At 34.9% G+C, this 25,179-nt stretch overlaps 2 protein-coding genes across 4 annotated transcripts; both read left to right on the forward strand.

Annotated features, from left to right (window-relative positions):
- Window positions 1-333: 333 nt before the first annotated feature.
- Window positions 334-7,658, forward strand: LOC120330302 (mannose-1-phosphate guanylyltransferase regulatory subunit alpha-A-like). Its single transcript, XM_078118443.1, has 10 exons — window positions 334-734; window positions 1,604-1,701; window positions 2,085-2,188; window positions 2,573-2,756; window positions 3,546-3,739; window positions 3,978-4,169; window positions 4,889-5,021; window positions 6,108-6,200; window positions 6,649-6,820; window positions 7,415-7,658. The coding sequence occupies exons 1-10, from the start codon at window positions 692-694 to the stop codon at window positions 7,513-7,515; spliced, it is 1,314 nt and encodes a 437-aa protein (XP_077974569.1). The 5' UTR covers window positions 334-691; the 3' UTR covers window positions 7,516-7,658.
- Window positions 7,659-8,867: 1,209 nt separating this feature from the next.
- On the forward strand, window positions 8,868-24,961 carry LOC120330373 (solute carrier family 2, facilitated glucose transporter member 1-like). Of its 3 annotated transcripts, XM_078118440.1 has the most exons (9): window positions 8,868-10,336; window positions 10,706-10,908; window positions 11,382-11,506; window positions 12,798-13,062; window positions 13,478-13,640; window positions 14,655-14,815; window positions 15,091-17,373; window positions 17,691-17,782; window positions 18,260-18,293. In XM_078118440.1, exons 2-7 carry the CDS (start codon window positions 10,750-10,752, stop codon window positions 15,742-15,744), a joined length of 1,527 nt encoding a protein of 508 aa, XP_077974566.1. In that variant the 5' UTR covers window positions 8,868-10,336; window positions 10,706-10,749; the 3' UTR covers window positions 15,745-17,373; window positions 17,691-17,782; window positions 18,260-18,293. The 3 variants fall into 3 exon arrangements, with proteins under 3 accessions (XP_077974566.1, XP_077974567.1, XP_077974568.1); XM_078118441.1 differs by lacking the exon at window positions 8,868-10,336 and having other exon boundaries at window positions 10,378-10,908; window positions 15,091-16,290; window positions 17,276-17,782; window positions 18,260-18,287; XM_078118442.1 differs by lacking the exons at window positions 8,868-10,336; window positions 10,706-10,908; window positions 11,382-11,506; ... (1 more) ...; window positions 13,478-13,640; window positions 14,655-14,815 and adding exons at window positions 19,493-19,757; window positions 20,142-20,304; window positions 23,046-23,206; window positions 23,423-24,961 and having other exon boundaries at window positions 15,748-17,373; window positions 18,260-18,379.
- The last annotated feature ends 218 nt before the right edge of the window (window positions 24,962-25,179 follow it).

The raw sequence follows: 25,179 nt of genomic DNA on the forward strand, positions 1-25,179 counted from the left end.
ATTAGTATGCGCAAGCAATTCAGAGAAAATTCCAATCAACATAAATGCAATAGCTTTCATGGTTGATGAAACACGGTGCAATACAGTACAATTTAATTATCGCTGGAGGGCCTGCGAGGTGTATACGTCATAAGTCGAGGAGCAAGTTAATCGCCAACGCAGAATTTGCGTGGATGTTCTGATTTCAGTTATTATGAAGCCGAGGATAAGAGAAAGGCGTTTAAAATGTATCATCTGATAAAGTTTTTTAATAATGAATGCTGGGACGTGAATATTTTCGATAAAATCGGTGTTACGACTTGCAGCTGTCACTAATCATTTAAATTATTTGTGAAAAAAAACAGCCAGTCGATATTTTCAGTGTTAATTATGTTACTTTTTCGAAATATGATTATTATGGGCTTAAAATAGATATTTGATTTTAGATTTCCACGTTTTACAGATGAACACAATAGAATACTGTAATTGTGTAGCACAATAGAATAGCGTGTCTTCAGTCATCAATATAATTAGCTTCATTTATCCGTTTATTTAGTGGTACCATATATGGCAGTGAATAGATTTTTATTGGGATGGAAATAAGGAAAAGTGTATTACGTCAACGTATTAATCCTAATCTCTAACATAATATACATCTAGAAACTCTTTATTGAAGATAATTTAGGGCAACTCATACATAAACAAGAAAGAAATGCGTATGAAGGCAGTGATACTCCTTGGTGGACCCCAGAAAGGTATGACACTCTGTAATTTAGATCACACCGGACTGAAAGGCGATAATTTCTAGTAAACTTCCTTTTATTATATATGAAGAATATTTCAATTAATTTTACATTAAAAAAAGAATTTCATAACTGGGGTGCACATAGAAGATATTAACGAACTTTCCTCATCTATTCGGTGATAAATGATTTAGATGAAACATTATACCTTGCCCACTTTTGTATTGTTATCTGGTTTTATTAAGAAATTGTAGTGAATATTGGCCAGAACATTTCGCTTATCATGTTCAGATAGATAACTCTCCGTCATATTGAAAATTCCACATCATGCCATAGTTAGTTTATGGTGAATTTTCTATTCACTGTCAAGCACGTACGATATATGATGCGCGTTGAACGTATATAGATCCATTGTGCTGAGGAAATGATATTCGTGTTATGATCACTTCTAGGACGTGTCGCCTGCGGCAATTTACTACGTATTGATTGTGCCGTTGCGATCTACGTATTCACTTCTGAGAAGATAAATAGATTTTTTTCTCGATTTATATCGCAGTAGTTGCCTTTTAAATTGCAACCAAAATGCCTAGAAGTCATTGACGATTAAACAAAGTTGCACAGAGCAATTCATACGGCAGTTATGTGACTCTTCTGTAATATCATCTTTTGTTCAACAACTGGGGTTTAAATTATTAAATTTGATGAACGTTGCAATGAATCACGTCAAACTCAACTCCTAAATAGGAATATAAAATTTTGTCAAATATGTCAAGATGTACAGTTACGAAAAAATGTATATACACAGACATTGTATTATGGGGAATATGGTCGCATTTGAATATTTGTTCATTTACTCAAATTTGTTCTCACATTATTTTCAGGTACTCGCTTCAGACCTTTGAGTCTTGACGTTCCAAAACCACTGTTTCCGATTGCCGGTTTTCCAATGGTGCATCATCATATTGAAGCGTGTGCAAAGGTTAGTATAGATGTAATCATGACTTACATATTTCAACAACCAAACGTAATTATTTCGCGAATAAGACTCAGAATCATTTCAATTAGGATAAGATAAGATCATGAAGTCATATTTTGAATAAAATCTTGGAGCTGAATATAAGTATACATAGTAGCAAATTTCAGGAATATGTACGGGCGATGACTGTAAAACTCGTGGAAATAATTGAGTGGAGAAACACACTTCTTTGTGAGATACATTTTATTTAGGAACCTATTTTCAGATCTTTGTATGAGACAATGCTTATTATATACATGAACTGCGTGAAGCTTCAAATATATTTTGGGGCTCAAATTTTGAGTGCAAACACCAAAAATATTCAAATCTACTGAATTCTCATTTAGCTCGAAGAGATCGAGGAAATCCTCTTAGTTGGCTTTTATCAACCATCAGACGCTCTGAATCGATTTATTAGGAGACAACGTCAAATCATTGGGAAACCAATCAGGTGAGAATCGGAGAAACGCAGATTGAATAGTTGTGAATGTGTTTGTTCGATGCAGTGGTCATTGAACTTAGTGAGCACTAGAGGTTCTAGTCAACGGTGCAATCAACCAAGTCTGGTTACGCAATTGTATACAACCTGGCACAAATTGTAAAATTCAAAACCTAATAAAATCAAGTTTGCACCTTAAATGTGCCAGATTGAGAGACATAAAATATAGGTTCATACCTCTTGAATGTTTATTATTGTTTTCGCAGAGCAGCGTAAGCTATGTTAAACCACACTTGTATGATACTACTACTAAATGATAGCCATAACATGTGCTTTACAATCTAAATTAGTATAAAAAAAAAACTACCTGAATAACTAAAAACAATATTTTTTCAGTTATCTTCAAGAGTATACAATGCTTGGAACTGCTGGCTGTTTATATCATTTTCGTGACGTCATAACAAGTGGCGATCCCGATGCATTCTTTGTATTGTACAGCGATGTTTTTTGTGAATTTCCCCTGCGTGAAATACTGGATTTCAGAGCCAAATTCATGCAATTCATTATGATGACAGTCGAAGTGAGTACCTAGGTAAAAATACGTAGCATCAATATGTTACGCTTACGCTACGTACTACTTACTACTAATTTCATGTCATTGAAGAGCTGTAAAGACAATAGTAGTTTTCTTTTGTAAATTGATGTCTGCTTATACTTTACTACATGGTTTCATATTCGAATCATGTATCTAGTACTATATACAACCTTGTTCATTCGCATTGGGGATGCTTGTGATCTCGATTTTGGCAATGGCGTGAATTGGGGTCGCATATCACAAATAAAATACGTTTTTCGCAAACCTGGTACCTCGACGAATATGTGACTATTTCTGGAGCAATCACGACACTCTATAAGATACATGTAGAGTCTACATACATTGTAGACCAGTGGTTCTCAACCTTTTTTTCGTGGCCCACTCTTGTTGCACAAAAAAATTGGTGGCCCATTAACTTTCCCATGCAAGGGAAAAACCAAAAATTCATTTCGAAACGATGGACACTTCCACTTTAATAATTAAAATGAGAATTACCATCATCATTCATTGATACATTGATACAAAATTAAACTAATTTATCAATAAATCTAGCAGTTTTCAATATGTTCGTGGCCCACCTAAAAATGTTTCTGTGGCCCAGAAGTGGGCCATGGCCCACTGGTTGAGTACCAGTGTTGTGGACGTTTCAAAAAAAAAAAATTTTTTGAAACTTGAGAGAATGTCGATTAGCGAAGTAACAAATTTGAAACGAAGTACTTTTTCTGATTTTTCGGTGCCTTATATATTATATTATAAATTTGTACACAATTTCAGGTTCCCAGAGAGCAAAGCAAGTATTATGGATGTGCTGGAATTGATCACAAAACTAATGAAGTTGTTCATTATATAGACAAGCCAGAAACATTTGTTAGTAGGGATATAAATGCTGGTGTATATTTCTTTACAATGGAAATTTTCAGCGATATTGGCGCACTTTTCCAAAAACGTCATCGTCCAAGTTTTGCCGAGTAAGTATCTTATGTACAATTTTATGAAAACTTAGTTTTAAATGCTGGTGTAGAAATATTTACTTTGATACAAAGTAGCAAATACATTGATCGTGCGTGATCGATCAAGGCTGCAATTGTAAGAAGCCAGCGTTGATATTACTGATAAATCCGATGATAATTTTCAAATTCCAAAAGTTTGACGTATTATGCCCCAGCAATCGAACACAAAATTTAATTCAAAAAAATCATATTTTAGACCAATAGCGCGTCAAATCAACTTGCTCGACATAGAGGACAGCAAAGAAACAGTTTTTGACAATTACTCACCTCTGCAACAAACTCTCGGCCGGATATTCTTTGAGAAAGATGTTTTCCCTATTTTAGCTACAAGAGGAAAGTTGTTTGCTTACAAATGTGACCGGTTTTGGATGAGCATCAAGTCTGCAGGGTAAGTGCATTTATATTTTAAATATTCCAGCTAAAGGCTTGTTAAAAACTCGAATTTTATCCTACACAAAATCAGGCCTACTCAATGGAATCAATGTAAATGATAGCGCCCTGGTAACATGACAGCTGGATCTATCATGTCAGAAGCAAAAATTCAAATACAGTACAATAATACAACTAGAATTCGGTTGGAAACCGAAGACTTATCGATCGAAGGTTAGGGGATCCCCCAAAACAGTGGAGTTACTCCATAGTGACACCGTGTGTCCCATCACTAATTAATTAATAACTCGCTAATTATACGACATAATCTATCTAAAATCAATAGGCTTCTCTACCGAACTATGATAAATGCACATGCAAAATTTGGAGCATATTCAACCTTGCTTTCGTGAGATATCGCGTGTATCTAACAAACAAACAAACAAACAGACAAATACCTATCAACATACTTACCGATCTTAAGATCGATAAGTAATAAAGTACAATAATTTGTCATTCAAGAACCTATATCAACCATGCATACAAGCCACGTGATGTGAATGATTATTAGTTTCGTAATCTAGTAGAAATAACCTGCAAGGATTCTAGTTTACATACAAGTTGTTATAAACCACATGACTTTCGCTTTTAATAAAATGGGTTTTATAGAGGCAAGAACACGACTGAAAACAGTTTTTCATTTGTCATCAAATCTAACAATTTCAAATCTGTTAACAGATCTGCATTGTACGCAAACCGTGCAATATTAGAAACATATAAGAAAACTCATCCTGATCGTCTCACAGATCATCCAGGTTGCATTGGAACAGTGTCCATACATAGAACTGCTGAAGTTGACGCAACAGCTGTGGTAAGCCATTTGTATTCTATAATAGTTGACCATTGCCATAACTGGGCACTTCCAACGGGAGTTTATGAATAGTTATAATATAGTTATGGTATAAATAGCTTAGAATAAGGTTGATATATAAATCGCGATATTCTATGCATTGATTAGAGATAATCGCATTTTTTGTACCAATGTAAATGAGTTTCAATAATTTTGCTACGAAACCTTCCATTTTGTGCTCAATTTCAACTGTTTGAAAATTTTTGTTATTAATTACCATTTCTTTTATCTTTGTACATGGCAAAACTAAATGAAAATACGAAAATATTGTAACGATTATCTGAAATATGTTGAGTGTGGCCAGTTTGAATTACCGGGTGTTTGGAGAGGAATTAAAACTGTGTTCTCGTTAGGATAGCGGTTCCCAAACTTTTTGTTCGTGCGGCGCCAAATTATCAGGGAAAAAACTCACGGCGCACGTACACGAAAAAAAAATGCTATCTCCAAATAAAACTCAATTTTGTGTTCGTTTATGTGTACTTCCCTTTTGAAATTTGCAAACATGAGGACCCAAGGAATAAATCTCTGTCTGATTTTACCTTCGAAATGCTAAAAAATCACTCACGTTCGCTAAACTCGGTTCAGCAGATAAATAAACCGCAGCTCACAAAATTGCACCAAGTAGTGTCTACCTCTATGGCTACGTAACAATAGAGACAGACACTACGTAACAGATAGTAAACGACATATAAAGGGGAAATGAATTTATTGATTCATCTCGTACACATTATTTAAAATGAGAAACAATAAAACATTCATAACAAGTACACTATGTAAAATGTTCAATCCTATAAATATGTTCAGCCCTGTTAATTATGTTAATTTTTGCGGCGCACTTAGCAACTCGTCGGGGCCCACCCATTGGGAACCGCTGCGTTAGGATGTTCAAAATACACTTTGCGCCACAGCGATTAGTAGAATGTGAAGAGATAAAAGTGTTGTATAGACCTCGCTTACGCATTATAATCCGATGTGCACATTATTAAGCATGGTAGGTGGGAGCACAACATCAATATAATAAGTAAATTGGTTTATTTTATTTATTAGCTTGGGCCTTACGTAACAATTGGCGCAGGAGTTGTCGTTGGACCTGGCGTAAGAGTAAAAAATTCTATCGTGTTGGAAGGAGCTACACTCAAAGTAAGTTGAACAAATTTTAGTATTATTTGTGTGTTATAGAAAAATATAAAAAAAATTGAATCGTATAAAAGTTTTTATCTTTACTCATTTTTGGTTACAAATACTGAAATTTTCAAATTTTTTGGTTTTTGGCATAAGATTATAAAAATTGCATGTGTTTCAAACAAATACCGCTGCTTATAGTTAATTTGTGTAATAACTTGTTTTCCAAAAATACAACTCTAAGAACTGGTTTGTCAAGCAAAAAGAACAATTTCTATTACTATATTAGAATCATAGGATATGCACTTAGATATTTTATAGATACACTATAATATAAGTAAATACTATATTTAAAAATTCCTAATACATATTTATATATCTGTTTTAGTGGAAAGCATGACTAATTATTTTAAAGCATTGAATAGTGATATGTAGCCGCAACTTTAAATGTTCTTATTTATTTTAGGACCATTGTTGCATCTTAAATAGCATTATTGGCTGGCATTCTGTAGTTGGTGAGTGGGCGAGAGTAGAAGGAACTCCAACGGAGCTTGATCCGAACGCACCACATGCTACCACTGATAATTTCTATCTTTTTGATGAAGACGGGAGACTTCGACCTTCAATCACTATCTTAGGTATTGTTTATGATATCTTCATAATACATTACAAACTACTATTGAATTTTATAATCAAGTACATTGCGATTTCCCCTCCCTCAAAAGAAATCCAAGTTAGCAACTTTGATTATTCCGTTTTAAACAGTCATGCAATAAACCAGAACATAATATGAGTTTTGAAATATATGTGGCATTTTACACATGAGAACATTTACATGAATTTATATATACTCATGATCTTGACAATCCCCATACAAGCATATACTAAATCTCAAAGATTTACAAAAAGAACGGGTGGTATCTTACCTAAAAGTATAGTCTTTACCCAGCGATTTTCAACCTGAAAAGAATTCCTAATTGAATAAATCACTTTTCAATCAGCTTACATCATCATATAGGGCGTAGGAATTTTCAGAAACAACGAAGAAAATAGCGAAAAACTTAGAACCATTGGTATTCTCAATTTATTATTATAAGTGGTACTGGGCAATTAGTCGACATATTCTAAGTTTTTACAATGAACATACATAAACCTTTATACCCTATAGCACTAGCACATCGAGGCCTACTTACTCAAATATGAGCTGAATGACTAAAGATCTTTTTGTGCAGGTCGCGACGTTATCATTCCTCCAGAGGTTGTCATCCGTAACTCAATAGTAATGCCGAACAAAGATCTTTCCCGTGGATTCAAAAACCAGATTCTACTGTGAATTGATTCTTCTCTCATCTTATAAGCTTGTGTACTCGTATACTTGATTTTTTGTATTTATTGGGATAATATATATGTGCATTGACTTACATTTGTTTGGAAAAGCATTTTGGTATACACCATAATAAACTACACCGTTCAATGTTTGAATGCTAATTTTATTTATGATTGCGAGGGTTTAAAATTAGGTTAATTTGAATTGAGTTCAATTTGCTGTTAGAATGAATACATTTTTTGCAAAAGGTCAACGATGGGTTAAGTGAAATCCCAGTCCAACTTCATCAGACGAATTTTGATTTTTGCAAACAGCGATTAATCGATTTACTTTGATTCGATTGTAATACGATTGTTTGGACGTAGGGTGAAATTCAGCAAAATCGCAAAAACTTGTGTTGCCAAATAGCCAAATGTTGAAACCACTAAAAGTGGACAATGACACCTTGTGGCATAGGAAATGCTTGATAAGATGCTCTTTAATCGAATTCTTCGTTGTGATATCACACGAATATATATGATAAAAGACGGAGCTGTGGAAACACAAATACCGCAGTAATAAATGCGGACACATATTAGCCTGTACATTCTAATTCAGGTCTTACAGTTTTTTCAAAACCAAGCATAAATATAACGTAAGTTGTGTAATACCTTTTAAGCCAAACTCAAACAAAGAGCAAAATATGCATGAAATAAATCAAACTGATGCTGCTACACAGTTAATTCGTCAATTAAAAAGTATCCATGCTATTGTTCAATGATGACTAACGGTATCTAGTAATAAAAAGGTATGTGGTAGAAATATTTTCCGCTGCGCAATCCTTTGGTATATGCTCTTGTTGATTCCGCCACGGCTAAGCAGACAAGGAGACACGTAGGTAGTCATAACATCAGGTTGCAGAAAATAGTTGCAAAATGTTCCGTACTGTTCAAAATAAAATATTTTCCGTTGGTCTTCCTGCGGTGTATGCTACATAACATTGACTTGAAAATGCTGACATATAGACTACAGCTTTATTGTACCACGAGATTAATCATTTTTATCGATATGATATCGTGTGATATATAAGTTTAAAGTATTCGGCATGGCAGTGTCGACATCATCTCTTGTAGATTTCGTCACGGCTAAGCAGACACGCAGATAGCTATAACATCAAGTTGCAAAATGTTCCTACTTATATATTGATAGTTGGTAATAGAGTTGGCATAGTTGAAAGTTTATATTTTAAAGTCGATAAGATGACAGACATTCCTTGCAGTGATTTTTGCAATTATGATGCTATACCAAGTATATACCTAATGTTTTTCAGTCGAGTACATCCCGGCAATTAAGCGTCAATCGTTTCCTAGCTAGCATAAATCATGCTGTAATGTTGCTACAATCCTTTTGCATGAAACGTTACGATTCATCTTGAAGCGAATTCTAGCGTAAATATGCTTAAAGAGTTTTTGATTCATAAAAATTCGTTTATTGTTTGTAATAGAAAGTAATAGAGGATTAATTTATTTCAGATACAACAAAAAAATAAAAGTGGAAAGGTATATATAACATTACTTAACTCGCACGTTTTGGGCCCGTTTGAACTAGAAACGGTTCATTTTTAAAATTCCCCAAATTTAATATAAATAAATGTTGGAGATAAAATATTCGCATGCCTTAGGTCATACAGTAGATTTGCTGTCAAAACATCTAATGAAACGTATGATATTTAAAGTCTATAGACTATAGTAAGTAATTATGTAGCTAAAGCTATAGGTGTATATACATAGTATCTTGTTATCGCTAAACTTTTTTACAAAACAATAACTTCCCCTATCCAAAATCAATACCAAACCATTGGATTTTATTATGCGGGTTTATTGGAAAGGCAATGAATAAGAACATATTAGTTTTGGAAAAATATAGGACAGTAATTGAGTAGCCTTAGAAATTGAAGTACTTGAATTTGCACAAGAAATACTGGTGTTGAGGTAAATAGCAAGATTTGAGCCGATAGTTTCGTACAAGGTTTACAGGACGATTTGAGAGTAGGCATGAGCTATGTATGTATGAGAGGTAACACGGAATGAAATTGCCAATTCTGATCTTCTGATCAATTTTACCGAAATTATATTCTATTAACTTTTTGTATGACGCAATCTACGGTATAACTATCTATTATATATCTAATTAAATTCACAACTTTTTGTGCAACCTCCCAATAGAGACTATTTACGTTTTCTATAGTCCTATTGTTGACTGAATTATTTCCAACGGCATATATTTCTCTCAATTTTTTGAGAGTGTCTCTAAAAGCAGACCTCAACTCTTAACTGCTGTTTAACGGTCCAACAGCAAGTATCCATGGTATTTCTGATTCACAAAAAGCAGCCTCAAGGGAACATGAATTCTAATGTAAGCATTCAAAGCCCAGGTCAACTTTGTCCATTCTTATATTTAACGTGATTTGTTGATTCATTTAACTACATTCTAGCGACTAGTGCGGCACCGTGGTATAATGGAATTTCAATTTTGAGATGAATCTTGTTAAAAGTTAAAACTTATTATTACTTATCGATCTTTACCGGTAAGAATGTTGATAGGTATTTCTCTGTTTGTTTGTCTGTTTGTTTGTTAGATACACGCGATCAGCCTCAAGGGAACATGAATTCTAATGTAAGCATTCAAAGCCCAGGTCAACTTTGTCCATTCTTATATTTAACGTGATTTGTTGATTCATTTAACTACATTCTAGCGACTAGTGCGGCACCGTGGTATAATGGAATTTCAATTTTGAGATGAATCTTGTTAAAAGTTAAAACTTATTATTACTTATCGATCTTTACCGGTAAGAATGTTGATAGGTATTTCTCTGTTTGTTTGTCTGTTTGTTTGTTAGATACACGCGATATCTCACGAAAGCAGGTTGAATCTGCTCCAAATTTTGCATGTGCATTCATCATATCTCGGACCAGAAGCCTATTGATTTTGGATGAATTATGTCGTATAATTAGCGAGTTATTGATTAATTAGTGAAGGGACACGTGGTGTTACTGTGGAGTAAGAGTGAATAATTTGAAACCGCAGTTTCTGTATTGGGATCCCCTAACTTTCGATCGATAAGTCTTTGGTCTCCGACTGATATTCTCGTGTTTGTTTGTTATTGCCTGAAGTTTGTTTTCTTTACGTCCTGAATGCTTGGAAATTTTAAATACAGGTTTCAATAAATTAACAGTGAATTTTTCATGCACTGTGCAAAAAATGGAAAGAAGAACGACTAACAAAGAACAAAACTCGAATTTTTGCGTTTTCGTTATTTTCATCACAGAAATCCCGTATGCGTTCATAATGGGATTTCATTTGACTGCACTGAATTCACTAACGCCTGTAATAAAAGTTTTCATAAACGAAAGTTTCCAAGTAAGTGGCGTTTTTTAATTACCGGAACTGGTGCTTATGTATCTGACCTGAAGTTTAACCCTGCAATACACGAGTCATATGAAAAAAATACTTCAAGTTGCATAATAAGTCGGTAATTGAGATTGTAGTAATAGAAATAATAGTAATGACAGTTAAATCGAGTTGTTTCTTTTAAGATCAATCCTGACCTGCGTCGGATTTGAGTTTAATAAACAAATCTACAAACTAGCACTTAAGCAAGCTATAAAATTAATGAATAGGGAAATAAATATGAAGCTTGCCTACTAAAATCTGCAAGAACTGAAATAGCCAAAGGTCGTCTTTGCTTCGACCTGGTTCAGTGAGTATTAGTGTTATAAATACCCGAGTTTCACACATGCACTGATACAGATTGCATAGCCGGATGATGTACATCATCATTTATTTTGGGGTGATAGATAAAAGTAACGTTAACATAAAATGAAAACTTTTAGCACAGATACGAAGACTACCCTCCAACTTCAACAACAGATTTAATTTTTACTCTCAGTCAGTCGTGCTTGGTATGGGGATGTTTAGCCGGATCTTTACTGGTTAAAATAATGCTGAGCAAGATCAGGTAGGTTGGAACATTCATTAAACAAATATATTATATTGGTATTGTATACAATTTATTATAAGTGAGTGTGCTGTGTCATTATATTTTAAATCGCTATTTATGTGAAGTATATATTAGAATGTGCAACTTATAATAGAAGTAATGTCTGAATGCTGAATAGATGATTTAAGTAGTTTACCAAGAATTCTGGCACTAATAGTGAAGATTTTGCAGAGCATATAAATATCTGAATATTATTGTAACTGACCTCACGAATAGCAATAAAATGTCCTCTTCTTCATTTTGGTGATACTACAGTCGCTATAGTATAGCGCAGCGGTTCCCAAAGGTTGCGTCGTGACGAGTTGCTAGGTGCTCCGCGAAAATTAATAGTATATTTTAGATATCGTATTTATTATAAATATTTTTTTTGTTTCTTATTTTAAATGATGTGTATATAAATCAATAAATTTATTTTACTTTCTATGTCGTTTACTTCCTGTTACGTAATGTCTGCCTCTATTGTTACGTAACGTAATTTCGTGAGCTGCCGTTTATATATATATCTACTGAACCGAACCGTTTAGCAAATATGGGTGATTTTTCCAGCATTTTGAAGGACAATCGAGCAGAGATGAGGACGAAGAGTTGACCTTTTGTCTTCATTCCTCATGCTACGTGTTTAAAAGCTGTAAAATTGCATAAAGTACACATTAGCGATATCAAAATAGAGTTTTATTCGAAAAACTACATTTTTTTCGCGTAAGTGCGCCGTGAATATAGCGTAAAGTCTGGCGCCGAATGTCGCCCACTCGGGTTCAAATTCAGTTGCCTTGCATCTTTTACTTTTTACGGTCGATCACTCATTGCTATATAGTTAAATAGGCGATGTTCTATTTTATGCGAACAGGTCCCAGGGGACGCGGTAGATCTCATACGGAACAGGAGTAGGTAAAATATTGCGGTAGATTTCATGCTATAGCAGGAACACCTTCTTGATGTTTCTATATTGCGTATTTATTATCTTACGAAGAAAAATACGCGGCACTCTCATCGACCAACGTTCATATATTCCAAAGAACCGGTCGAACGTCAAATATTCATAAGGAATAATATTCAGCGATGAATTTGAATTTTTATATATAAGTTATTCCCGATACATGCAATAAATCTTTTTTTTTTCATTTTCATTTGACTTTACGTTAATATATTATTCATTGCAGCTATTTTCACAACGCCTGACATGAATCTGTGCCAGTCGGGTAGATTTTGAATGATGCTTGTTAAATATACTTTTATTTTGTTTACACAGTCGGAAGATGGCTATCCTGCTCGTTCATATATTGTTCATATTATCTTCAGTGTTGATGGGTCCTATTGCAAAATATTATCATTCGTACGAAAGTCTTATTGTTGGAAGATTCTTGAACGGGGTAGCGAGGTCTATTGGATTTTCAGCAGTATTAGTATTCATTGCCGAAACAACGTGTAGATCGAGACTTGGATTTTACCAAAGTCCGCTTTCCACGATGCAGTTTGTATCGTGTGCAGTGGGGATTAGTGTTGGACATGCTAAGGTAAATCTAAAATCTAACCCGCTACATTTCTTCACGGGATAACGATAATGATCGCACCAAACTAAATATTTTGAGCAGATCTGTACAGTTGTTCACTTTTGAAATAGATCAAAATTACCATAAATATAAAAGCTTGCAATCTCCGATGCATAATGAGAGGAAATTTCGATGTTCTCAATGATTCATTATTATCATAGTCATAACGTAGATAATGTTAAAATCCTACAAATACCAATGATATTCGCGTTATTTATAGAGCGTTTGCTATGTAGTAATATTCAGTCATATATTATCTACACTTTACAGCAACCTTCATTAGGTCTCGCGCCGATTTAATAAATTTTCCACTTTATTCAATCTTTACATATAAACACGGTATAATATTGATATTAATTAATATTTATCATGTTTACAGGCTTTAGGAACTGCCCAATTATGGATGTGGATAATGTGTGTTCCAATTTTAGCTTCTCTCTTATACATCGTTTGTTGGCCTGTAATCACTGAAACACCAGTATACCTACTCAAGCATAAGGGACGGAGTGGAGCACTTCTTGTGATGAAGAAATTGCGGGCAGGTATAACAATATTTTCGATCGTGCACCGCGAACTAGCGTTGGTGTATTAAAATGAATTACTTGCAGAGTTTCCTAATAAAATATTTTCTTCCGGGTAGCTAAAAAGTAAATATTGGGGTGAAAATAATGTATACCAAATATAGGTTGTTAAAGAAGGAAGAATATTGTAGCAGGTCAGGAAACATTGCTTAGTTTTTTCATCAACTTTGCTCATCAGATTATGCCTGATAAATAGTTTAGTTGGACATTCTTACCTATGGCAATTCCTAATTTATAACGTTGTGGAGATTGTCATAATATTAATAAAGGGCAATAGCGACCATATATTTCGAAACTGATCACATAAAGCAAAGACAGCAGTGGTCGGCAAACTTTATGTATTCGCGGGTCAAATATCTCTCGCGGGCTTCTCACAGCAATATGTGCTTTCGAACCTACACACTTCACGTTTTACACTGTCGCACAGATGAGCAGCTCGGGGTCGAATTTTGTTTTTTCAATGACACGTTTAACATCAAATACCTCAATAACTGTGATGTTGACCTGGCATATCAAGCAAACTAGTTTTGAAATGCGCGATAAGCATAAGCACTTCGGAAAGTTCGGCCCTCGTCGTAAACTTCCCTTCGTTTCCCAGACATTTTTAAATTTTTCAATTACAATCAACGATTGGACGTTCATCAAATAAACGACTTACAACTGATACTACTTGTTATAAAACAAGCGATGAACAGCGGCACTTGTTACCACATAAATCCATGTGGATACAATAACATTTAGAATCAATTTTTGTTTAATGAATTAAAATCGCTCAAGGGCCGCAAAAAATTTGTTTGTGGGCCACATTTGGCCCGCGGACCGCAGTGTGCCGACCCCCGCTCTACAGTATTGAATAGTCCATAGTGATCTGTTGTCTGTTTTATTTCATTTTGCTCAAGTCATATAGGTGCTCTCGTGGAGTCCAATATAAATGTTTATATAAAGGGAAGTATTCACGTTTTAATGTTATAACAGCTGATGTCAATCACGAGTTTGAAGTTTTAGAAGAAGAATCCAAATGCGATGCTGGAGAAACCGAGATGGCTCTTATGACTCTTCTACGATCTCCTCATTACCGATTTCAATTTTTTGTAACCATCATTACAATGTGCTCACCACAGTTCGGAGGAGTTCAGGTCGGTGGAGATATTTTAATTTTATTTTTAGTAATCGGGTTGAAGTTTCAACCATCCCTCCAATAAATCATCAGAGTTTATGTAACGGGAATATCACCAAACAGCCTATACATTACAATGACACACTGTCATTAAACTAGTTGATTTTATATAATTACTTGTCTATATTGCAACTTGATTAGATTCTGATAAAACCGTATTTGACTGTACATTCACTATTGAAATAGTTTTACACAGTTTCACATATTATTTTTATTCTGTACTTATCGTTCCAGGCCATCACCATGTATTCAAATTCTGTGCTTCTAAATGCCGGAGTTGCCGAGGAGTACGTTACGTTGGTGTCAATGGGACTATTTCTTCAGTGCATTTTGGCATTTGCTGTTTCCTCTCCATTGCAGAAAAAGTTTGGAACAAAGAAAGTACTTGTTTTCGGTCTATTCATCGTATCTTCGAGTTATACTTTGTTCATTGTCTCAGATAAACTTCGTTTCAAATATCCGAGTTTAAATTTGCTTGTAATTGTCAGCATGTTTTTGACGGTTTCTGGTCTTCAGATCGGTCCATTGTTTTCTATAACTGCTTTGCCGTCTGAACTGACAACAGCAAGCAGCAGACCCACTATCATTTTCTACAGCCAATGTACGTTCTGGATTTTGGGGGGAATAATTTCCTTTGTATTTCCCTATTCTAGCGAGCCATGGGGTTCATTTTCGTTGATTCCATTTCTCGTTCTCATAACTATGCTCATACCATTCGCCATGTTTGTAATACCGGAGACGCATAGAAGAACCTCAGTTGCGATTCAGAGGTCATTTCGAAAAAAGTCACTGCAATCCGCATCAGCAATTTTCAATATAAGCTTCAACAGGAGTCAGAGTGATGTAAAACTTGGAGAGATGAAAGAAAATGAATGCCAAGATGCTTGAATGATGTTCTCTGTTTGTTTGTTTATTTCATTTATTGAAAGAAGCAATTTGAACTGATCGGAGCCAACTTCATCCGATAGCTAGTCGCACTTCGGAATTACAGTATGTCTTTCAGGATAAAAACCCACGTGGAGATGTAGGAAGTTCAATTATCAATTTATCAATCTTCAATCAGACTCCCGTACCCAAAACTTGACATGACAATACATTACATAATATCGTGTAAATAGCTCGATGAATATCATATGATTAGTGTATAAATATCAATTTAAATCACGTTGCATTGACATCTATTAGTGAGGATTAACTACTGTAACAAGTTAAGGTTCTTTTGTTTTCGGGAGACTTGAAGATAAGATCGCATTGACGTGGTGATCATATTTTTCAACAGAGGGCGAAGGGGGCAACCGCCCCGGGCAGCACGTTGTAGGAGGCAGCAGAGCCATGCTGTGAAGTGAGGTACAAATTTCGCAAACAGCGAATAATCAATTTGTTTTGATTCGATTGCTTCAAGATAGTACCAACTATAACGTTTAATATTTAAAAGTAAATTCTATTGATAATTGTGAGGGCCTAAAATTGAGCTTCAATTGGAAAGAAAAAAATGCTGTTTGAGTAAATCATTTTTGCAAAGGGTTTAATGATGGGCTAAATAAAAAAAGTCATCGTCAAAATTGAATGCGACTTCATCAGACGAGGTACAAATTTCGCAAACAGCGATTATTCCAAGATAGTTTCAACGCAGGTCGAAATTCAGCAGCAAAGTTGCCAAAACTTTAAATGAGGTTGTATACATGAATGCTGCATGGGAAATGACACCTTGTGGCATGAGATAAGCTTGATTATACGCTCTCTAATCAGAACCCTTTCTTGTGACATTAGTCGAATAGATGTGATAAAACACGGTGAAATACTCGCGGGCGTTTGGGATTGGGGAAATTGTGCGAATAGATACCGGTGAGATGTACGCAGGAGCTGTGGAAATAACAGGGCCACGGGGTTACACACGGTTTATGAAATATATATAATGCCCATTCACATTCCCAGACGAGTTTTTAAGTTAAAAGCAACGCTTTCAACCTTTAGCAAATTCATACCATAAGGTTTTGCAACTTATTCTAATATCAAGAAGATACATTGCATATATTTGAAATTCAATTTTGTTAATTTCAGCAAAAGATAATGCTCAGAGATAGCTTATAACGTTTTGCTCATTATGACACCTTGTTATTAACTCATGACGTTTGCCGCAAATGGATTCAACTAAATTTTTGTATGACGCAATCAACGGAATAACGATCCGTATCTAATTAAATTCAAAACTTTTTGTGCAACCTCCCAATAGAGACCACTTACATTTTCAATGCGCCAACAGCACCAAAAGTGTAACAAATAGTACTTTAGGACAATATTGCATGGAAATCATAGTTCTATTGTTGACAAAATCATTTCCAACGGCATATATTTCTCACAATTTTTAGATAGTGTTACTTAAAGCAGATCTTAACTCTTAACTGATGTTTAACCGCAGAACGGTCCAACAGCAAGCATCTACGTTCATGGTATTTCTGATTTACAAAAAGCAGCCTCGAGGGAACATGAATTCTGATGTTAGCATTCAAAGCCAAGGTCAAGTTGGTTTATTATTATTATACTAACGCAATTTTTTGATTAATATCACTCCATTTTAGCAAACAATGCGGCCTCGTGGTGTGATGGAATTTCAATTTCAAGATTAAGCTTATTAAAAGTTGTTTGTTATGTTTGTTTGTTAATGTTTGAAGTTTGTTTTCTTCGCGTGCTGGATACTTGGAAATTTTAAATATAGGTTTCAATAAATTAACAGTAAATAAATTTATTTTACAAGCATTGTGGAAAAATGGAAAGGAGAACGACTAACAAAGAACAAAACTCGAATTTTTGCGTTTTTGTTATTTTCATCACAGAAATCCCGTATGCGTTCATAATTGGATTTCATTTGACGGCACTGAATTCATTAACGCCTGTAATAAAAGTTTTCATAAACGAAAGTTTCCAGGTAAGTGGCGTTTTTGAATTACCGGTACTGGTGCTTATGTATCTGACCTGAAGTTTAACCCTGCAATAAACGAGTCATATGAAAAAAATACTTCAAGTTGCATAATAAGCAGATAATTGAGATTGTAGTAATAGAAATAATAGTAATGACAGTTAATCGAGTTGTTTCTATCAGGATCAATCCCGGCCTTCGTCCTATTGGAGTTTGATAAACGAATCGACAAACAAACACTATTCTGAGATAAGCAAGCCATAAAATTATTAAATAGGGGGAATATATGAAGCTTGCTTACTAAAACCTGCAAGAACGGAAATAAACAAATGTCGAAACCTGGTTCAGTGAGCATCAGTGATATAAATACCCGAGTTTCACACATGCACTGATACAGATTGCATAGTCGGATGATGCTCACATGACACATCTTTATTAAGTGATAAATAAAAGTAACGTTCACAAAAATAAAAATTGTCAGCACAGATACGAAGACTACCCACCAACTTCTACGACAGATTTAATTTTTACTCTCAGTCAGTCGTGCTTGGTATGGGGATGTTTAGTCGGATCTTTACTGGTTAAAATAATGCTGAGCAAGTTCAGGTAGGTTGGAGCATTCATTAACCAAATTTAATATATATATTGATATTGTATATAATTTATTATGAGTGTTTCTGTATGTTATGCAATTAGAGTTTGAATCGCTATTTATGTAAAGTATTCATTAGAATGCGCAACCTATAATAGAAATAATGTCTGAATGCTGAATAGATGATTCGAGTAATTTATTAAGAATTCTGGCACTACTGAATTTAGCAAATCATGTGAACATCGAAATATTTTTAAATTGTTACTTTCAACTAAACCGCCTTCATAGATATTCGCATTCCGGCGTAACAATGGCAATATTGTTCTCTCAAAATTGGGACAGGTACAAACGGCGGGGAGAAAGATAAAGTCCCGAATTCACTTCTTAATTTAACATAGGTCGGCGATATGAACGCATATCTCCCATGAATATAAAGCCAAACTCCGACGCTCACCGTGGAGTAATATTTGGTCTTTGTAAAAAAGGAGAACGGGCTGAAATAGCTCACCAACATTAGAATGTCTACCGCTTTGGATATCTGTTGTATATATACTAAAAATACCCGATATTCGACAATTCGTAAAAATATTCGAATCATTCGACCTGATGAAATAAATTCTATTTTGCCCTTCCATGCGATCTGTAATTACGCCAGGAATCTGGCGAAACGCGTGGTAGTCCAAACACTGATGCATAATAGCCATTTGTTTGCGCTCGACTATCGCACATTTCGGAAATGATAGTTTGTAAAGCGGAAACAACATGTGTTTAAATATAGACGAAATTATTGGGAGGCGACAAACTCTTTAATGTTTCCATATTGCGTATTTATTATCTTATCAAGTGAAATACGCGGCACTCTCATCGACCAACGTTCATATTTATATTCCAAAGAACCTGTCGAACGTCAAATTTTTGTAATGAATAATATTCGGCTATGGATTTGAATTTTCCTATATTACAACTTATTCCCGATACATGCAATTTTTTTTCTCATTTTCACCTTTCTTTGCGTTAATATAATAATCTTTGCAGCTATTTTCACATCGCCTAAAATGAATCTGTACAAACCGGGTACATTTTATATGATATAACGCTTGTTAAATATACTTTTGTTTTGTTTACAGTCGGAAGATGGTTATCCTGCTCGTTCACATATTGTTCATATTATCTTCAGTGATGATGGGCCCTATTGCAAAATATTATCATTCGTACGAAAGTCTTATTGTTGGAAGATTCTTGAACGGGGTAGCGAGGTCTATTGGATTTCTAGCAGTATTAGTATTCATTGCCGAAACAACATGTAGATCGCGACTTGGATTTTACCAAAGTCCGCTTTCCACGATGCAGTTTGTATCGTGTGCAGTGGGGATTAGTGTTGGACATGCTAAGGTAAATCTGAAACCCACTACATTTCTGTTCTGAATAACGATAAAATGGTTACACTAAACTAATATTTTGTGCAGATATAAACAGTTGCTCACTTTTTAAATTAGGCCAAAAGAAAATCAAATTTATTACCATAAGGTTATTATAAATATATATAAATGCCTGCAATCTCCATTGCATAACGAGAGGAAATTTCACGTTCTTCAATGTTCGCAATGATTAGTTATTATTAACGTGTATAATGTCAAAATTCTACAAATTCCAATGACATTCTCGTTATTTATTGGGTTTGCTATTTAGTAATAATTTGATAAATTTTCCATTTCATTCAATTCTGTGCATATATAATATAGTATTGGCATTAATTAATATTAATCATGTTTATAGGCTTTAGGAACTCCCCAACTATGGATGTGGATGATGTGTGTTCCAATTTTAGCTTCTCTCTTATACATCGTTTGTTGGCCCGTGATCACTAATACACCAGCATACCTACTCAAGCATGAGAAGCGGATTGCATCACTTCTTGCGATGAAGAAATTGCGAGCAGGTATAATAATAATTTTGAGCGTGCTCCGCAAACTAGCTTTGATGTATTAAAATAACTACTACTCAGAGTTTCCTAATAAAATATATTTTTCCGGGTAGCTAATAAGTAAATAATGGGGAGAAAAAAATTTATACCAAATCTAGGTTGTTGAAAGAGAAGGAATGGCGATAAATAAGTAGTAGTAGTAGTAGTAGTAGTAGTAGTAGTAGTATGTCAGGACACATTGCTTAGTTTTCTATCAACTTTATTAATCACATTATGCCTAATTAACAGTTGGACATTCTTACTTATATGGCAATTCCTAATTTGTAACGTCGTGGAGTTTGTCATGATATTAAAAAGCAATAGCGACCATTTATTTCGACACTGATCACGAAAAGCAAATAATCTACGGTATTGAATACTCCAGCGCGTCTCAACCGATGGTCCGCGGCCCACTGGTGGGCCGCCAAGCATATAATGGTGGGCCGCGAACTCGTTGCCAGATTATTCGTATTTTTCTATATATATATTTTGTGTTGAAATTAAAATTATTGCGAATTTTTAAAATGATAGCAATACTTTCTAATGAAGATCCCAGTAGGTTCCATCAATTCAGGCACTCGAACGTAACTATAGGATGCGTCTGTGGCCACCCATGTCATTCATTATACGTGGTGGTATTCGAAAATAGGAAGGTTTCTATTTTCCTTAAGTACGAAAATACGAACAGAAAATTAATTATTATCGAGCAGTTTACCACACATTTTATGTCCCCAGATTTCCGTGGTATTTTAGGTAAGCTTTTTTTTTCAGGTCGGCGCATCATTGAGTTATGTTGAATAAAATTAATATACGGTTTAGAAAGCTGGTATCGGTCATGGATTTGAATATTTTACGCAATAGAAAATCATCATTATAAAAGTCGATACTTTTAACTATCATTATCAAAATTATATGTCGAAAAGCGGAAAAAAAATAAACTATTTTGAGTATCGTAACAATTACGGCTTTACATAATTTTCACGTTTTGGACGTACTGGAAATCAATGCGTAAACAGGAAGCCTTGCAATGGAATGGCGGCAATGCCCACCACGCAACCGTGCAAGATTGTCGCAGCCATATGCGCGCACGCTCGCACAGAAGATACCATGGCGATTCTGTTTTATCGTCATTACAATACGTGAAAACGCAGAAAATCGTTTGAAGATTCCAAGGATTGTCAATGGGACAAATTTTTAGTCCCACCCCATCCCATAGCAATTAATGCCTTTTCCATACCAACCCATTCCATGGGATTTCTTCCCCTTGGAATACAAATCAATAAAAAACAAGAGAGCTATGTTTAAATATATGGACACGTAGAATAAAACGAAATATATTATCATCACTTCACCGAAAACCATAGAGTATCCTGCACGAACAGTGAACAGTGAAACAGCTACATTACTATGGTAACTGTCTTACTAGTACCGGTACCCAGTACGACACAGTTTACCTATTTCAAACAAGCCCCCATATTAAAAGAAATTAATCATAACTGTGACTGCAAGCCCCGCTTTGGGCCTCCATATCGACACTGTTACAGGTACACGGATTTCCCAGTTTCTTTCGCGATTCTGTTCAACTTCAATTGAAATACCAACTAATTAGAGTTATCACGGTATCATAACAGTAAATACCGCAGTCTACAAATATATGTGCACCAAGCGAAGCAGTAGTTCACAACAATACGCGTACCGGTAACCTCAAGAATCTTCCGAGTTTCTTGAGCAAGAATTTTCAGAATCGGCCGTCACGCTTGGCAGAACAAAAATGGTGTTCCCATGATTAAAATGTAATACATCGAAAATAATATTGAAATATTAAATCTCATATGATTCTAAGAAAATTTGAAAATAATATAAAAGTAATAGCCTTCTAGGAAAAAATTCCATCTTTAACCACTGAAAATTTCAAAGCAAATAGTACAGTAATCAATGAGAAAAACGATTTTTTCATCACGATACTAAGATGAATACAATAAGAACAAGACAACAAATAATGAAAAACGACCCTTTTGTTCGTGCGGCGCACTCACACGAAAAAATTCTGTTTTTAATTAAAACGTAATTTTGGGATCGTTTTTGTGTGCTTTATGCATTTTGAAGTTAGTAAACATGTAGTCTTAAGGAATAAAGGCAAAAAGTCAACTCTTTTTTCCCTATCTGCCCGTTTTTTTTTTTTAATGCTCAAAACAATCACTAATGTTCGCGGTTCAGCAGATGAATAAACTGCAAGTCAAACGAAATCCAGTCAAACGAAATCCATAACAAAATGTTTTACCATCAATTCCCCCAAAATCCTACGGTATTTCGTGTCCCACGTGTCCCTTAGGAAATACAAATGTGTGCTGTCCCATCCCATCCAATAAGACGTATTCCATGGCCAAGCCTGAAGATTTCCTTCGAATACGAAACACCCACCGGTAAGCTAAAAGTGACTATTATTCGAAAATATATTTGAATACTTAGAACTTGCTTTGATATTCAAATATTCGATTTGTTTTGGACAACCCTGTGTCGACTTATTGAAGTTATTGTAGCCGCTGAAAAAAATCCTTAATAAATTTGGCCGCGATATGAAAAAGGCTGAGAAGCACTTGAATAGTGACCACTTGTCTATTTTTTTTTTTCATTTTGCAGGTATATAGATGCTCTCGTTGAGTAAAATATGAATGTTTATATAAAATAGAAGTATTCTCGTTTTATTGTGATAACAGCTAATGTCAATGACGAGTTTGAAGTTTTGGAAGAAGAATCAAAATGCGATGCTGGAGAAACCGAGATGCCTCTTATGACGCTTCTACGATCTCCTCATTACCGATTCCAATTTTTTGTAACCATCATTGCAATGATCTCACCACAGTTCGGAGGAGTTCAGGTCGGTGGAGATATTTTAATTTAATTTTTAATAATCGGGTTGAAGTTACAACCATATATCTAATAAATCCACAGAGTTTACAAAACGGGAATATCACCAAACAGAGATTGGATGACAATATCACACTTAAATAAACAGTATTTTGCTGTGATTGTCCTGTCAATATTGATGTAGTTTTACACATTTTTACATTTCATTCTGTATTTAATGTTCCAGGTCATTACTATGTATTCAAATTCTGTGCTTCTAAATGCCGGAGTTGCCGAGGAGTACGTTACGTTGGTGTCAATGGGACTATTTCTTCAGTGCATTTTGGCATTTGCTGTTTCCTCTCCATTGCAGAAAAAGTTTGGCACAAAGAAAGTACTGGTTTTCGGTCTATTCATCGTATCTTCGAGTTATATTTTGTTCATTGTCTCAGATAAACTTCGTTTCAAATATCCGAGTTTAAATTTGCTTGTGATTGTCAGCATGTTTTTGATGGTTTTTGGTCTTCAGATCGGTCCATTGTTTTCTATAGCTGCCTTGCCGTCTGAACTGACAACTGCAAGCAGCAGATCCACTGTCATTTTCTATAGCCAATGTACGTTCTGGATTTTGGGGGGGATAATTTCCTTTGTATTTCCCTATTCTATCGAGTCATGGGGTTCATTTTCGCTGATTCCATTTCTCGTTCTCACAACTATGGTTATACCATTCGCTATGTTTGTTATACCGGAGACGCATAGAAGAACCTCAGTTGCCATTCAGAGGTCATTTACAAAAAAATCACTGCAATCCGTATCAGAAATTTTTAATATAAGCTTCAACGGGTCTCAGAGTGATGTAAAACTTGGAGAGATGAAAGTAAATGAATGTCAAGATGCTTGAAGGATGTTCTCTGTTTGTTTGTTTATTTGATTTATTGAAAGAAAGCAATTTGAACTGATTAAAGCCAACTTTATTCGATAGCTATTTGCACTTTGGCATTACAGTATGTCTTTTGAGATTAATATCCACGTGGAGATGTAGGAAGTTTGATTATCACATTTTCGATCTTCAATCAGGCTCCCGTACCCAAAACCTGACATGACAATACATTACATAATATTGTGTATATAGCTTGATGCATATCATATGATTAGTACAGGGCTACTCAACTGGCGGACCGCGGTCCGAATCCGTCCTTTTGATCATTCAATTTGGACCCCGTCTGCTTGTTTATTTTGGCAGCACAAGCATCGTTCTATAGTTTCAGATGATTTTGACATTATTTACATACACAGCATGGAAAGATTCATAGGATGTTTTCCGACCTTTGACCTCAGAAACATTCTCCCTATATTTCACCATTGCAAAACTTTGGATGCGTATTTTGCAAGTGTTTCAGAGAGTTGACATTTACAAACTGGTTTGCATGCTCAAAACCATTATTTTTATAAAAATATACAACCGCGTGCCGCTTACACGCTTATTTAAGCATAATCTATCGCAGCTTTCCGGGGACTCTTTTTTGATTATTGTAATTAAACCAAAGCTTATCGGAAGACATAAGGAACATTACAATACTTCATTTACAACTAATTTTTAGAAACACAACCCAAAACTGACAAATAACACGCGAATCCGCAAAAGCTCGGCTTGTTTACAGCCATTCTTGAATAGCTGTCTGAGCGAACGAAGTATCTGAGCGGCTTCAAAAAATATAATTGTTAAACGTCATCGTTGACTTTTTGCTGATTGCTCATTGTCACAGAAATAAACAAGGAGAACGATGCTCGGGGAAACATCCATACAGTTGCCGTACTGGTGTCGATGTGCGACATGTGTATCCATATTTGTGAGCAATTCATTGCTCTTGTATTTAATTAATAATGCATTTGAAGTTTCGTTTAGTTAATCGAATAAATTTTCTTTCTGAAATTTTGTAATTTCAGCAGTAATTTTGAAGTTTTTCTAAACGTACCTCTGGTGAAAATAGTTTGAGTAGCCCT

The sequence above is a fragment of the Styela clava genome, chromosome 12, assembly GCF_964204865.1.
Source record: "Styela clava chromosome 12, kaStyClav1.hap1.2, whole genome shotgun sequence".
NCBI classification, from domain to species: domain Eukaryota; kingdom Metazoa; phylum Chordata; class Ascidiacea; order Stolidobranchia; family Styelidae; genus Styela; species Styela clava.